At 38.1% G+C, this 14,570-nt stretch overlaps 1 protein-coding gene across 2 annotated transcripts; it reads right to left on the bottom strand.

Moving 5' to 3' along the window:
• Positions 1-1,828: 1,828 nt before the first annotated feature.
• On the bottom strand, positions 1,829-11,471 carry nfkbil1 (nuclear factor of kappa light polypeptide gene enhancer in B-cells inhibitor-like 1). 2 transcript variants are annotated; one of them, XM_057818149.1, is made up of 4 exons: positions 11,026-11,471; positions 9,807-9,919; positions 4,531-4,645; positions 1,829-2,584 (listed from the first exon to the last, which is right to left on the bottom strand). In XM_057818149.1, the coding sequence occupies exons 1-4, from the start codon at positions 11,297-11,299 to the stop codon at positions 2,016-2,018; spliced, it is 1,071 nt and encodes a 356-aa protein (XP_057674132.1). In that variant the 5' UTR covers positions 11,300-11,471; the 3' UTR covers positions 1,829-2,015. The 2 variants fall into 2 exon arrangements, with proteins under 2 accessions (XP_057674132.1, XP_057674134.1); XM_057818151.1 differs by having other exon boundaries at positions 1,943-2,587; positions 11,026-11,459.
• Between the last annotated feature and the right edge of the window lie 3,099 nt (positions 11,472-14,570).

Consider the following 14,570-nt stretch of genomic DNA (forward strand, 5'->3'; position numbering starts at 1 on the left):
TAACTTCACCACTTGGTTATCGCACCAATAACTATGAAAAAAAATAAATAAATAAATTAAAAAAAAAAACACATATCGCAAACTCGGACTTGAAAAAAAAAATCCACTGGTGGAAACAGGCACCAGCAAGTTAAAATTAAAAAAAAAAAAATCCACTGGTAATGGGCTTCTCGTTTTGTTGGGGGAAAAAAGCTTTTTTTTGTGGCGGGAATGGGCTTCCATACATTTGCGTCTTTTACTATTCAATCGAAAAAATAAGTTGCTTTAAACAAACAAACAAACAAACAAAAAAATATATATATATTTTTTTCAATCATAGAGTTTTTGAATGCGAAAAAATATTTTAGACTCAAAAATTTGAACACTTCTATTTTTCATTGTAAAACAAAGGCTTGCCGAGATTGCGTTTTCAAAACAGCATTAAATGCGAATACAAAATAGAATTCCGAGTGTTTCTTTAAGCTATGCAAAATTACACTTTCATTTAAAAATAAATTAAAATGCCTGACCTGAAAATAAATAAATGAGGATCTAAGTACAACAAAAGAACAATTGGCTAACTTACATAGAAAAAGCAAAAGTCATAGCAAAAATGCTAATGTTTTTTGACAATGCTCTTAACAAATTGTTCAAACAGTTAATCCCCCCCAAAACGGCTAAATATACCTACAGACCTTGTTGTTCTGTTGTAAGTTTACGTCCTTTTATTGTTTTTATTTAATCGCTCCCTTGTATTTTACGGCTGTAACTTTGACCTGAGTCTGTTATTCTATCTCTTAACTAAATTACGAATGTATAAAAAACAAATCGTATTGACCCGAATATAAGACGGCCCTGATTATAAGACGACGCCCTCTTTTTCAAGACTCAAGTTTGGAAAAAAGACCTTTTGAATACCAAATTCATTTTTACAGAAAATAATTACACTACATCTGAAACAAACGATAACAATATATTTAAGAGAAAAAGCATGTTATTTTTCCTCATTCAAATCTGAATATAAGAACATTTAAATATGCAAACCAGAGTGCAATCACATTCGTAAATGGCTTCTGGTTTTTGAAATGTAAATAAACCAATCTATTGTGATAAAACAACAAAATTGCAATAACTGCATTAACCATCAAAGTGAAGTATAACTAACTGTAGTCTTTACACAAATCTGAATAAGGAAAAACATTGCAATAAAAGAATGCAAACCGGTTAAACTTGAGAGTAGCTGAGCTTTCATGACAGAACATCGCTTCAATGATATCTGGCGCCATCTAGCGTCGTGAATGGGTTTAACGTCTAGACCGCGAATATAAGACGACCCCCACTTTTTCAGTCTTATTTCAATGCAAAAAAACACCGTCTTATATTCGGGCCAATACGGGTATGTGTAGGGCATTTGTGTCCAAATATTTCAATCCCCCCAAAAATTAGCTTCAATAAAAAAAATTCAAAGAAAAAAAATCATTTGCAAAAATAAAATTGCCCACCCCTAAAAATAATAATTTTAGAAAATATATTTTTATTAGAATTTTTTTTTTTTTTTTTTTAGTGGCGGGATTGAAGTGGAAAAAGTGTTGAACACCCTTTTTGTTGATTGAACCATTTTGACACAAATGTTGCACTTTGCCTATTAGGCAGACATGTTTGAGTGACATGTGGCTACACCAATGGCGTAAGCCTGAAAAGCTTGAAGCAAGAATCATGGCCACCACTCGGCCCGAGATGAAAATAGCGCGCCTGAAGCAGATGACGGGCTCGATGCGAGGTGCGCGCCTCTATGATCCGTGAGCCTGCTGCTTAATTTTTAATTCGCTCCCACTGGAGTGCCGCGACGCTGAAGCTGTTACACGGACACCGGAGGATGGATGAACTAATCAAACACATTGGCTGTTAACGGCACTGAAAGATAAGCATTCACTATCAGTCGTAATTATTTTGTTTTGCATAAATAAAGAGTCAGACAAGTTCCAGATTTATCATCACAAATTTAATTAGAGGGAAAAAAACAGAACCTTGTCCTGTTATTTCTTCAAGCTCTGTGCCAATCTGTTCAGTTCTTGTGACAATGCGGTCACCGTGTCCAGGATGCGTTGCTTGTCCTTCCCGTCCAGCCGAGCTTCGCACCTCTGCGCGAATTTGTCGGGGTGCCAAAGCGCCTGTTGCTGGCGCAACGCCTTTCGGAACGCCGTCGCGTCCTTGCGGTCCACGCCGTGCAGCATGACGTCCACCATCTCCTGAACGGTGCCGCGCGGCGCCGGCCAGGGGATGTCGGCGTAGCTCAGCAGCTCGACGGCGCCGCTGTTGAACGTGTTGGCGCACATTTGCTCGTAACGACGCTTTTTCCCTTGCCGAGTTTCTTCCTCTTTACGCGCGGCGCGAGACAAATATTCCTCGTGTTCCTTCTGTAGCCTGGCGTGGAGTTCCTTGTAGCTCTCTCCGTCTTCTCGCTTAGTCTTTTTCTTTCTTCCGCCGGATGACGAGGCGGCCATTTTCTGAGCTTCGGCGTGCTTCTTTGCGAAATATTCTCTTCTGATGCGATCGGCCCAGTCGCCGTAGTCCTCCTCGTCGTCGTCAACAGGAAGGTAGTCATCTGCTGTGAAGCAAACCCAAAAACGCAGAAATTACAATGAATGAAGCACAAGGGTATACTGTATAGGAGATATATTATAAAAATAAGACATGACGTATTTCTCGGACCATAAGCTGCTTTTTTAATCTCCGTATGTACCGTATGTTTTTTTTTTTAACAAGCAAGCTTCATATTCTACACACTAGGGTGATTGTTCCATTTTGACAACAATTTTCACAGTGGTGGATGCTGGTTATTGAAAAAGGGGAAGCTCCATTTCGGCCTACATCATAAAATGTGTTGGTTTATTTTAGGGCTGCAGCTATCCATTATTTTAGTAGTCGAATAATCTATTAACTAGTTTGTTCGAATAATTGCGTAATCAGATTAGGGAACATTTAACACTGAAAGTCCAGGGTTTTTTGGGGGCATCAAATGACCCCAATACCAAACTGACTACTGAGCTTTGTTAAACAATAGACCACTCGAACAAGCAAACAAGCAGGCCATCCCCCTACACACTCCCGTGGAGTCGCTGCCTAGGTTTGAAGGGGTGTTTCACTCTGGATAGCTGCAATTAGCATCTTGAATATAAGACAGACGGGTGGATTTCTTGGTGGGTCTTGCAAAGGAATTGGTTTGCTCTCATATGGGCGCAAAGAAGACGCAGAAGGAAAAATTTCTTCGGCAACAACCTCCAACACCTAACCCAGGGAAAAGAGCGAAGTATCATATGTCACCACATAAAAACTTTTTTTTTTTTTTTTACATTATACCATCTCTTGTACTATGGGCATACTGCAGCTTTTGGAATATGTAAAAAGGTTGTCCACCCGATTGCCTGCCTGAGCGGTCCACTGTCCAACAAAGCCAAGGCAGCTCTCCCCCACAAACACTAAAGATGCTAACTGGAGCAATCCAACCCTGTGGTTTTGCTAATGTGAATGGGAATGAATGATGAGGACCGTAGTGCTCACAAAAGATATGGTTATTAGGGTCAGATGATCCTTCTCTGGTTACAAAAGTGATTTGTATCAACTGATCCACCCTTGGTAGTTCTAGTGTTAATGTTTTGCGGAATCAATTTTAGGAGATGTAAAACCAAGGCTTGCCAAGATTGCGCTTTCAAAAGAGCATTAAATGCGAATACAAAATAGAATTAGTTAAATAGTGTTTCTTCAAACTATTCAGAATTACATTTTCATTTAAATATAAATTAAAATACCTGACATGAAAATAAATAAATGAGGATCTATGTACAAGAAAAGAACAATTGGCTAACTTACATAGCAAAAGTCAGCTAGCATAAATGCTATAAAATGCTAACTGTTTTTGACAATGCTCTTAACAAATCGTTCAAACACCCAAATTAATAAAACTAAATGCAAACACTTTCAAAACAAACCATTACAACGCCATTCTAATTAAACAAATACTCGAAGCAGCAAAATTTGATTCAAAGCTTTTTTCTAATCGAATTACTCGAGTTAATCGATTAATCGTTGCAGTACTAGTTTATTTATATGGAAATTCTACCCTCTGTGCCTTTTCAAGAAAATGATCTGTGACCCTGTCATACCGACAAAGTGTCTTTTCCAGGGACTTGACTAGTGACCTCTCAATGGCCAGCAGGGCTACTCTGCTTCAACGGCCTTGGCTCAATTTGTTGTGGGTATACGACTTGAGTCGGTTTAAACAGGAAAAGCTCCTCTATACCAGTTTTGTTTTTTTGTCAGGGATGCTGATAACAAAAAATATTTCGTCAACGAACAACTTTTTCATGACGATGACGAGCTAAAAACGTGTCTTCGGATACTAAAACATAACGAGACGAATTCCAGTTTTCGTCTGACGGGACGAGAAGGAGATGAAAATTCCGTCATAAGTTCACAATGTGCGACATTTTCTTATTGTATGTGTAGCTAGCACACATCGTAGCAAATATGAAATAATAGTAAATATTTTACCATCATAAACACCAAAGGTTTCGTAGAATTCATCTTCGCATTCACCAAACAGCTTCTCCAGCCAGTCTTTTTCTGGATCAGCTCGAGATGGGCCGCTTGTGCCGGATCTAGAAGGCTGTATGGAACACAGAGTTTTTTAGGTGCATTTTGGCAATGACAGTACAATGACGTATAAGACATGATTTTGGATAGTGATTTTGAGACTTAGGGGGTATTTAGGGGTACTTAAAGTGCATGTGACACGAAAAAGCATATTTATTTCATAATACACGCTGTATTTTATGCTCCTGAATGATATGGACTGCTTGGATGTGTGTGGAAGCGATCGCTATATTTATTTAGTTTTTTGAATCCCACTCCATGAAAATGAGTGACTTCCGGCTTCGGTCTTGCATTGAGGAGGATGGCGCTGTGACGTGTACAGGTGAAGGCGTCCTCTTCACTATACAGCTGTACTGTTGTGTATGAGGACTAAGGATTCAGCTGATTTTGCGGATTAATATGTTTATTTTTCGCATCACGCCAGCCAAACGGCTGCAGAAAAATCTTGCTGTATGAGGCAGAGGCATGTGCGCCTTTTTGGAGTTTCAAAAGGTTCCCATTCACCATGGATATTGGCCAAAACAAACTGTGGGACCATTGGACTTACGAGGAAGTGAGTAAACATCTTGTTTTGTATTATGTCAAATACGAATATAGCGATTACAAAGTAAACACTACAAACTTTCTTTAAATAAAGGACCAATTACGTTTGATCATTGATAGCCATGTAAAAAGTTCTCCTCATGCACATTAGCTGCACAACAACTGCAGCCCCCTTCCTCTGGGAAACGAGCTGTAAATTGCTCTCCGCCGGTTGGTTTGCCGAGCCGCGAAGACAATCGACAACCCAGTCTTCATGTCAAATAATCCGGGCTAGTTATGTGTGATTTTCCACTTCGAAGACTTTGAAACATCACTTGGTTCGGGTTAGCTGTCACGCCTCTTGGTTTGTTTACATTCTCCGAAGCCGGGGAAGGGAAATGATATATGTCCGATTTAGGTGTCATAAAATATCGTTCGGGAGGTGCGACAGTAAAGGTGAACTCGACAGTTTTGACCATTATGGACTAATTTTGCCATGTCGTCCTGAATAAGTGCATTTTTATTATTTCATATCCCATTTAGCACAAGACTGTTATTTGTCATGACCATGCCATTTATTCAGCAATTGGGGAAAATGCTTGGATAAAAATAATATCCTGTAAAAATATTGAAGAGACAGAAACAATGACATTTTGCAGCTCTCTTCATCGCGTTTTCCTCGTTGTGAATAGTTCCCCCTCCACGGGCTGACAGGTCCTTCTCAAGCCATTTATTTAGCTATTGGGCGAAAAATACTTGGAGAAAAAGAATATCCTGTAAAAATATTGGAGTAGAGAGACTGAAACAATGACATTTTGCGGCTCTCTTTGTTGCGTTTTCCTCGTTCTGAATAATTCCCCCTCAATGGGCTGAATAGTAAAACCGATGAGCCCAGTCTCCCGCTGACGTCATCCACCTGTTGGGGACGCTAGAGCCCGATAATGGTAGGCGTTGCTAACTGGCAGATTAAAAGACTAATTTTTCGTCATCTGCGCTTTGCTAAATTGTTGTATATAGTCGAATCGTCTCAAAATATGATTCTAATTCACATAATAATGCTATTTAAGAAAAGGGTTAAGTCTGACTTAGGCGGAAATTCAGGTTACGTATCCAGCGTAGGGACAGAACTCGTTTGTAACTCGGGGACTTGTATCTCGATATATCACCTTTTCAACATAAGTGGTACCTCGACATACGATCGCATTGACGTACGAGTACCTTTCGACTTCCGACGTAAAATTTGACTCGCCATTTGTCTCGACGTATGACGACATGCTTGAATTACGACGATTTATGCCAGCGTCGCAATTTCATTATTCTCCCGCATGACGGGCGCATGGCTGATTTTCTTGTCAGAGGAATAAACATAGGTTCCAAGAAGGTTAGTGCAGGTGAAAAAATGGAAAAAGGTGACACTTACCATTGAATTTAAGAAAGAAATAATAGAAAATAAGAGTGTGGTGTAAGTGATCTGGCTAGACAACACGGTTCAGATCCGCCCCACCCCGCCAACAACAACGTAACATGAAAAGCGAAAGTAAAATCTTCCCACTCTACTGGACCTCTTTCTCGTCAGTCACACGGTGTGTTCAGGAACAGCGTGCAAAACACAACTGCAACATTAGAACCCGACTTGTTACATTAATTTGTTATTACTTTTACCTGCACTATTACTAATCCGACTTCTATTTATAATTTTTCTGTTATGCTATGTGTAATTGTACCTGGAGTAATTCTTCAGGATTTAGTGTAGGATTTTGAGCAGTGGAACAAATTAATGGAATTACAATGTATTATGAGAAAATCCCACTCAACATACGACCACTTCGCTTACAAACCAGGTCCTGGAACCAATCAAATTTGTATGTAGAGGTACCACCGTATTGTCACAATGCTAATTAAGACTAGGGCTGTCCCAGACGACTAATTTTCTCCCGATTTGTCAGCCCACTATTTTTACGATTAGTCGACTAATCTAATTTTTGATGACGCTAATTAATTCACGAAAACATTTTCTTTATTCAAGTACAAATAAACACGTAAATAACAGAAATCACATAAACAATGAGGTCAAATGCTAATAGCATTAACTAGTGCAAAAGAATGGAATGTAAACAGATTCAGAACACTGACTTTGCCTTTCCAACATGATTAAAAAAAAAGTTCTTAAAAAATACCTAGCATTAATATTATAGTATACTACTATATATTATAGTAGTATAATAATTATTCATTGCCTATCAGATTTTTCATAAAGGGTGTCATTTTAAAGCTATTCTTAGTGTAGAATCTGAATTCTTAAGTATGTGGGATTAACTCAGTACTCCTCAAATAGTGGGGCGGAGAGCAATGCTGGGGGTGGCACATGTGACCTTGGGGAACATACTTTTTTGCCGTACTAGTTTAAAGTGTAACTGCACATCCACTTAGTGGGTGGCAGTGCCGCTCTCATTTTCAGCGTGTGCGCAGTATTTTTGAGCACACAGCAAAGAGCACCGGAGATATGAAAAGCTAAGACAAGCAAATATGACGACGCGTAAGTAGCATGCCATTTGCCTTTGACTTTTAGTACAATGGGAGACGAGGAAAGACCAGTCTGTTTACTTTGTCTAAAAATGTTCGCGGCGGACAGCAGGAATTATTTTTTTCTACGAAAACGCGCCGAATATTGCCAACAATCCTCCCGCTTAGTCAGTGGTACATAGGTAAACCAGCAAGCACCGTCAGCATCAATATCAAGCGGCATACTTAGTTGCTCAGTGCAAAATAACCCCACACCATAGCAAAGGAGCTGATACTGCCTGCAGCAAAAATAAAAATTGTCCCTCCGTCCAATGACACTGTTGTTTTTGTTCTACTAATTTTAGTTTTTGCTGTCTAATTGTTTGACATATTATCCTAATGAGTTAATGTTGCTGATCAATTTGAATTGATTATTATTTATTGATTTTATTAAGTTTTAATTTTCAGTATAAAACGGTCAAAAAATGTATCGAGTGTATTTTTACAGTATGGATGTGTTTTTTTTCTTTGTTTTTTTTTTACACTTTATTGTAAGTCGATTTATATTACCTTTTTCTTTCAATATTAAAAAGAACACAATGTTATGCAGAGGTGTACTTATAATTAGGGCTGTCAAACGATTAAATTTTTTAATCGAGTTAATTACAGCTTAAAAATCAATTAATCGTAATTAATCGCAATTCAAACAATCTATAAACTACCCATATTTTTCTATAAATTATTGTTGGAATCGAAAGATAAGACACAAGATGGGTATATACATTCAACATACGGTACATAGGGACTGTATTTGTTTATTATAACAATAAATCAACAAGATGGCTTTAACATTATTAACATTCTGTTAAAGCGATCCATGGATAGAAAGACTTGTAGTTCTTAAAAGATGAATGTTAGTACAAGTTATAGAAATTTTATATTAAAACCCGTCTTAATGTTTTCGTTTTAATAAAATTTGTAAAAATTTCAATCAAAAAATAAACTAGTAGCTCGCCATTGTTGATGTCAATAATTACTTAAACAATGCTCATGGGTGCTGAAGCCTGTAAAATCAGTCGCACCCAAGCGCCAGCAGAGGGCGGCAAAACTCAATAAAACACAATTGACATGTGGGCATTTTTCTGTACTGTCATTTAAATCTGTCTGAGCGGGGCATGTGCGATAATTGCGTCAAATATTTTAACGTGATTAATTTAAAAAATTAATTACCGCCCGTTAACGCGATAATTTTGACAGCCCTACTTATAATCATAAGAATTTTATATACAAATTTAAGACCTAGTGTCTTCTTACGTGGACATCAAACTTTGGGTCATGTAAGCCACACTTGTATACACCAAATGTTAATATAGTGGCCAAAATGCCCCAAAATGTTATTTGCACGTATGTGGAAAAATGTTATTTGCATGTATGTGGACACCAGGTCTGTAAAAGGTTAAGTTTTTCAAACAACCAAAAACAGTGACTTGCTGTGAATTAAAACATACACTGTAAAAAAAAAAAAAAAAAAACAACCCATAGAATTTACTCAATAAAATTGAGGTAACAATTTACACTCAGTTTGAGAGTGTAAATTATACCCAATTTTACTTGTATACTATGTAATATTACTTGTATAATAACTAATACAAGTAATATTACTTATTATACAAGTAATATTCCATAGTATACAAGTCATATAATAATAATAATAATAATGATAGTATAATAAGTAATACAAGTCATATTACTTATTATACAAGTAATATTACATAGTATACAAGTAATACAAGTCATATTACTTATTATACAAGTAATATTACATAGTATACAGGTAAAATTGGGTATAATTTACACTATCTAACTGAGTAAATTGTTAAAGGTATAGTGTAGATTTTACCGAATTTTACTAAGTATACAAGTTTGTATACTAAGTAATATTACTTGTATGGTTAGTAAAATTGGCTAAAATATACACTATCAAACTAAGTGTAAATTGTTACCTCAATTTAATTGAGTAAATTCTATAGTTTGTTTATTACAGTGTAGGTAAAATTAACAATAGTGCGTTTATGAGCAGCTGCTCAAAGTACCTTTAATTCTGGTCACTTGTTCTTTTAGCTTAACAATTTAGATGAAATGTAAAATACCTCTGAGTGCTTCAACCCATCTAGAAGGTCCTGTGGTGTCACGCCAGCATAATTAGAGGCGTGCATGGCCTCCGGGCAATTCTTCCTGAGAGGTACAACCAGATCGTCATAGGCTGCAGGAAGAAAAAGTATAGCATTATAAATTTGTGATTCTATTTATAGTTCTGTAGTTTTGTCAAGCATTTGGTTCATTGCTTCAAGGCAACTTTGATTTTGAGCTACCAAAATAGGTTATGAACAGAACATTGTAAATGATGTCAACCTAATTAAATCATTCACTGCCATTGACGTTGATAGGCGAACCACAATTGACTCACTGTTAATTCAACCTCTATGAAGTTGGTCCCCCATCAGATGCAAATTTCTTTAAAAATGATGTCAATTGTTTGTACTACTATTGTTTTTGGGATATTTGCAATTATTTTATAGGTCAATCAGAAGTCAACCAGCCCCACATTCTGATTAACTCATTCACTCCCAATCATTTTCACCGGAGCAAGGCCCTTCGCAAGGAGGTTGCACCGATGAAAATGGCTGGGAGTGAATGAGTTAAATGCGATTTTTATGTATAATTTTATTTCCTGTTTCGATTGTGTTTGTTTTTACGGTCTTTTGATTTAATTTTATTTAAATGATCTTCGTGTGATGTGAAGCACTTTGAATTGCCTTGTGTTGAATTGTGGTATAAAAATAAATTTGCCTTGCCTTGCTTTGCCCCTACTTTACTCCTACTGGTGACTGAATGTTACTTTTTGTTTGTCCTGTTAAAAGCTTTATAACTTTTAGTTTGCGCTGCTACGGTTTTATTGATATTATACTTACTTAATTTTTCACTAAAAGCGTCACAACAAACAACTTCGCGGTTTTTCACTTATCGTGGCGGGTTCTGGTCCCCGTTAACCGTGAAAAACGAGGGATCACTGTGTATACATAACCGTTACAGCACAAACGATTGACATCATTTTTTTTTATCATGTTAATGTTCGTCTGATGGGGGGCCAACTTCACGGAGCTGAAAATTACAATCCTTCCTACCACCAGACAAGCTTTAATGTTATTTCAGAAAATGAACAATAGTTGGCATTGACTGGGCGTCTATCACCGTTATCAGCACTAAAGCAACATATTCAATACCAATTCAAATGGATTGGACGTCTTTCGCCGTCAATGACAGCTAATGAGCTAAACAACAAATATAATGTCCATATGTCTTTCTCACCCGTTTTTCCGTGTTTAAGAGCTCTATTCACGGCGACATGTAACGCCGTGTCACCTTTCCTGTCGACTCGTAGCACATCGGCTCCGTGTTCGAGCAGCAGTCGCACCACGGCGTCGTCTCCCAGGCTACAAGCCAACTGCAACGGGCTCCTCTGCCTCTTTCCCTGGGAGAAGTTCACGTCCAAGTCCCGGTGCTTCCGCAGGTACGACTTCAGTTTCATCAGGCTGCCCTCCTCGATGTACTTCCAAAGACGCTTTTGCCCACGAGTTAGCATACCAAGAGCAGTCACTTTATCACGATTGAATGAATAAAATTACTAGATTTAAACAGAGCATTGCTAGCGTAGGTTAGCTACATTGATCAGCAGTGACATTGTCCGTTTGCAAAATAGTTCCGGACACAAACAAGAGTCACAACATAGAGTTCCGCCTGGGTGTGCTTTTGCCACTAGATGTCAGTACTGACACTTGTACTGTATTTTTTTTTTTTACCAGAGCAGTTGTACTCAGTAAGCCTCACGTTAACTAATTGGCTCCCATTGACGTTGATAGGCGTCCGATCTATTTGACCTGGAAGAGCTCGCAGTGAATGATCATATTTCAGTGCCATTGATGCGGGAAAACTCTTTTATCGCGATATAAGCTATTTTATGTCACAATAATGGTAATGGTATTTTTTTTGTGATTATTTGATGAAAAATGCATTTGTAAGTGGATTTTTCCCCCCAATGTAGCAGGAGTTGCTATGTGTATTTACCCTCCTCATAATTTTATTATTTTTCATTTACTATTTTCTTTATTATCCCTTTTAGTGACAGTGGTCATTACAGTGGAAATCTGTTCAAAAGTCACCAGTCGGCAATGATATCTGTAATAATTAGAGATGTCCCGATCCGATATTTGGATCGGATCAAACACCGATATGGGCAAAAAAATGCGCATCGGATCGGAACACGGAAAAATTCCGATCCAGACTTCCGATCCAGTTTTTTTTTTTTTTTTTTTAAATCCGGTCCGGGTTTTCCAGCGCACCGATTTACATAATCCATTCCATTTTTTTCTTCGGTTTCCCTAAACTCTGATCCGCATTTTACGGCACACCTTCGACACACTACATTTACATTACCGTCTCCCAATTTACCGAGAGACTTTATTGGTCAAAATGTCAGCTGTGTGGGATCATTTCACCTTAAAGGACAACAAAGACGAAGAGGCAGAGTGCAACATATGTCACAATAAAGTCAAGCGTAGTGGTAAAGCTGTAAGAAGTTTTAATATAACCAACCTAATCAAGCATTTAGTGAAATACCACCACAAACAATATGAGGAGTATGTTAAGAAAACCGAAGACAAAAAGAAAGGTCCGACACAACTAACACTGGCAGAAACCTTTGCTATGCATGACAAACTGGCACTCGACAGTCCCAAAGCCCACGGAATAACAAGAGTCATTGCCGAAGAATTCATTCTGGATGACGAGCCATTATCTCTCGTGAGTAAAGACGCACCATCCAACACTTAGAACCACGGACAACATCATTACATCCTAGAGCGATTCGGCCGTGGAAGATTCGAGAAAGATTCACAAACATCCAAATCCCGATTATTGAAATACGTCAGGTAAAGCGGAACTAATACACAGCGCGGTCTTCGGGACGCAATGAGAAACTGACCGCATTGCGTCCCCAAAGTTAACATAATGCTTGTCATAGACCCGGGTAATGCCAATGCTCAACTCACGGCTTTAGCTCAACTCATGCCGCTGGTTAAAAAACACAAGAATACCTGACTGCTGCTGACAGCCGCTGCAAACTACCGCTGCAAACTATGTCAACGTCGTTTTACTGGAGATAATAGATATCATATGTATATAGAACTAGATGTAAATGGACAGACTCGACTGCGTTAGCAACATTGATGTATTGGAAACCAGATGCGTTAGTAAACAGCCGCCATCTTAAAGCAGAAGACTTCCCTAGTAGGCTGTTGTGAACCTTCCAAGCGAACCTAATTAACTTTTTATCTAAAATACTCCTAAATCGGCAAAATCTTGACTTGAATCTATCTTCAAAACAGTTTTAAAACTTTCACATGTCGAAAGTAGACAGAAGGGAAATTATGGAATAACGGGAGCAATTTTAACAGCTTTAACAGTTGATTTGCAAAATTAAATGAATTGAATGTAGTTTAAAGCTGCTGATACAGAATGGGGACTTGAGTATTTTATTTACTGTTTTAAAATGTTAACTTGATACTGAAATAGTCGTTTATTTAAACCTGAGAGGCTTTTTATACAATTTCTGTAACTAATGCACGAAACATTAAAAGCATCTAATAGCTTGGGGGATTTGTGGGATTTTCCACTGAGGTTGTTGGTGTGTTTTGCTTTTTTAAGACAGTTTACAATATTATTTGCACGTTTTACTGACTGACTATGCCATTTCTGTTTGTTATTTATGATGTTTTGTGTTTGTCACTGAATAAACAGGTCAGTTTCTTGTTACCAACCGTTGTGTGTTCTTCAAACTCACCTAATTCAGCTGGCTAGTTGTTATCAAGAGTACTAAAACCTTTTTCAACATGAGTCTGACAACTAAGTAAGGAGGCTAAATAACTTTAAACTTTAACACATGCTCAGATAGGTCGGTATCGGTATCGGCCAGTATCGGTATCGGATCGGAAGTGCAAAAACCTGGATCGGGACATAATGTAACGAATCGGGTTCTAATGTGGCGGATGTGTTTTGCGTGGTGTACATGAATGCAGCGCGTGGCTGAAGTGACTGAGTGAGACAGGTGCACGAGAGTTTTTACTTTCACTTTTCATTTTCTGTTGTTGGCGTCAGCTGCGGCGGATAGTAGGCGTGTTGTGTTGCAAAAGTTCTGAAAAACCTGACGGATCTGGCGATTTCTTTGACGATGTTACAATAATAATAATTGTCACCTTAACTTATAAAGACTGGCGAACGGACGTCGGAGGAGGGCCGTCGAGATCGCAGACATTTTACAGCCGTATTGTCGAGCCAGTTCACGGACGTGTGAACCACCACCTCATTTCCATCTTCATTTCAATGGTAAATCCTTACCTTTTTCCTTTTTTCACCACCTGCACTAACCTTCTTGGAACACATGTTGATTTCTCCCACAAGAAAATCCACCGTGCATCCATAGGGGGAGTTTGAGTTTTGGGGAAGTGGGGGCACAACATGTTGACGACCCCGAAACGCAGTGTCAGCAATAAAACATGCATGAATATTTATAATAATAAGTTGACAATGAGCGTTTTTTGTTTCCCATCATTATTGAGAGGAATTCTAAATCAGGCTGCTTAGGCAATACTTTTCGTCAAGATCGTCATCCATTGAATATGGTACGCCCCCCGGTTTCATGCTAATGTAGTTACGCGAGTCAAAAATTGTATCCCCTGGGCGGAGCCATATGGAGGTAGATTTGTGTCTATTATTCAATCGAAAAAAAGTTGCTTCAATCAATATATATATTTTTAATAAAAAAAGAGACTTCAATAAAAAAAATGTGTTTGAATGCA

The sequence above is a fragment of the Corythoichthys intestinalis genome, chromosome 17 (assembly GCF_030265065.1).
Source record: "Corythoichthys intestinalis isolate RoL2023-P3 chromosome 17, ASM3026506v1, whole genome shotgun sequence".
Lineage (NCBI taxonomy): Eukaryota > Metazoa > Chordata > Actinopteri > Syngnathiformes > Syngnathidae > Corythoichthys > Corythoichthys intestinalis.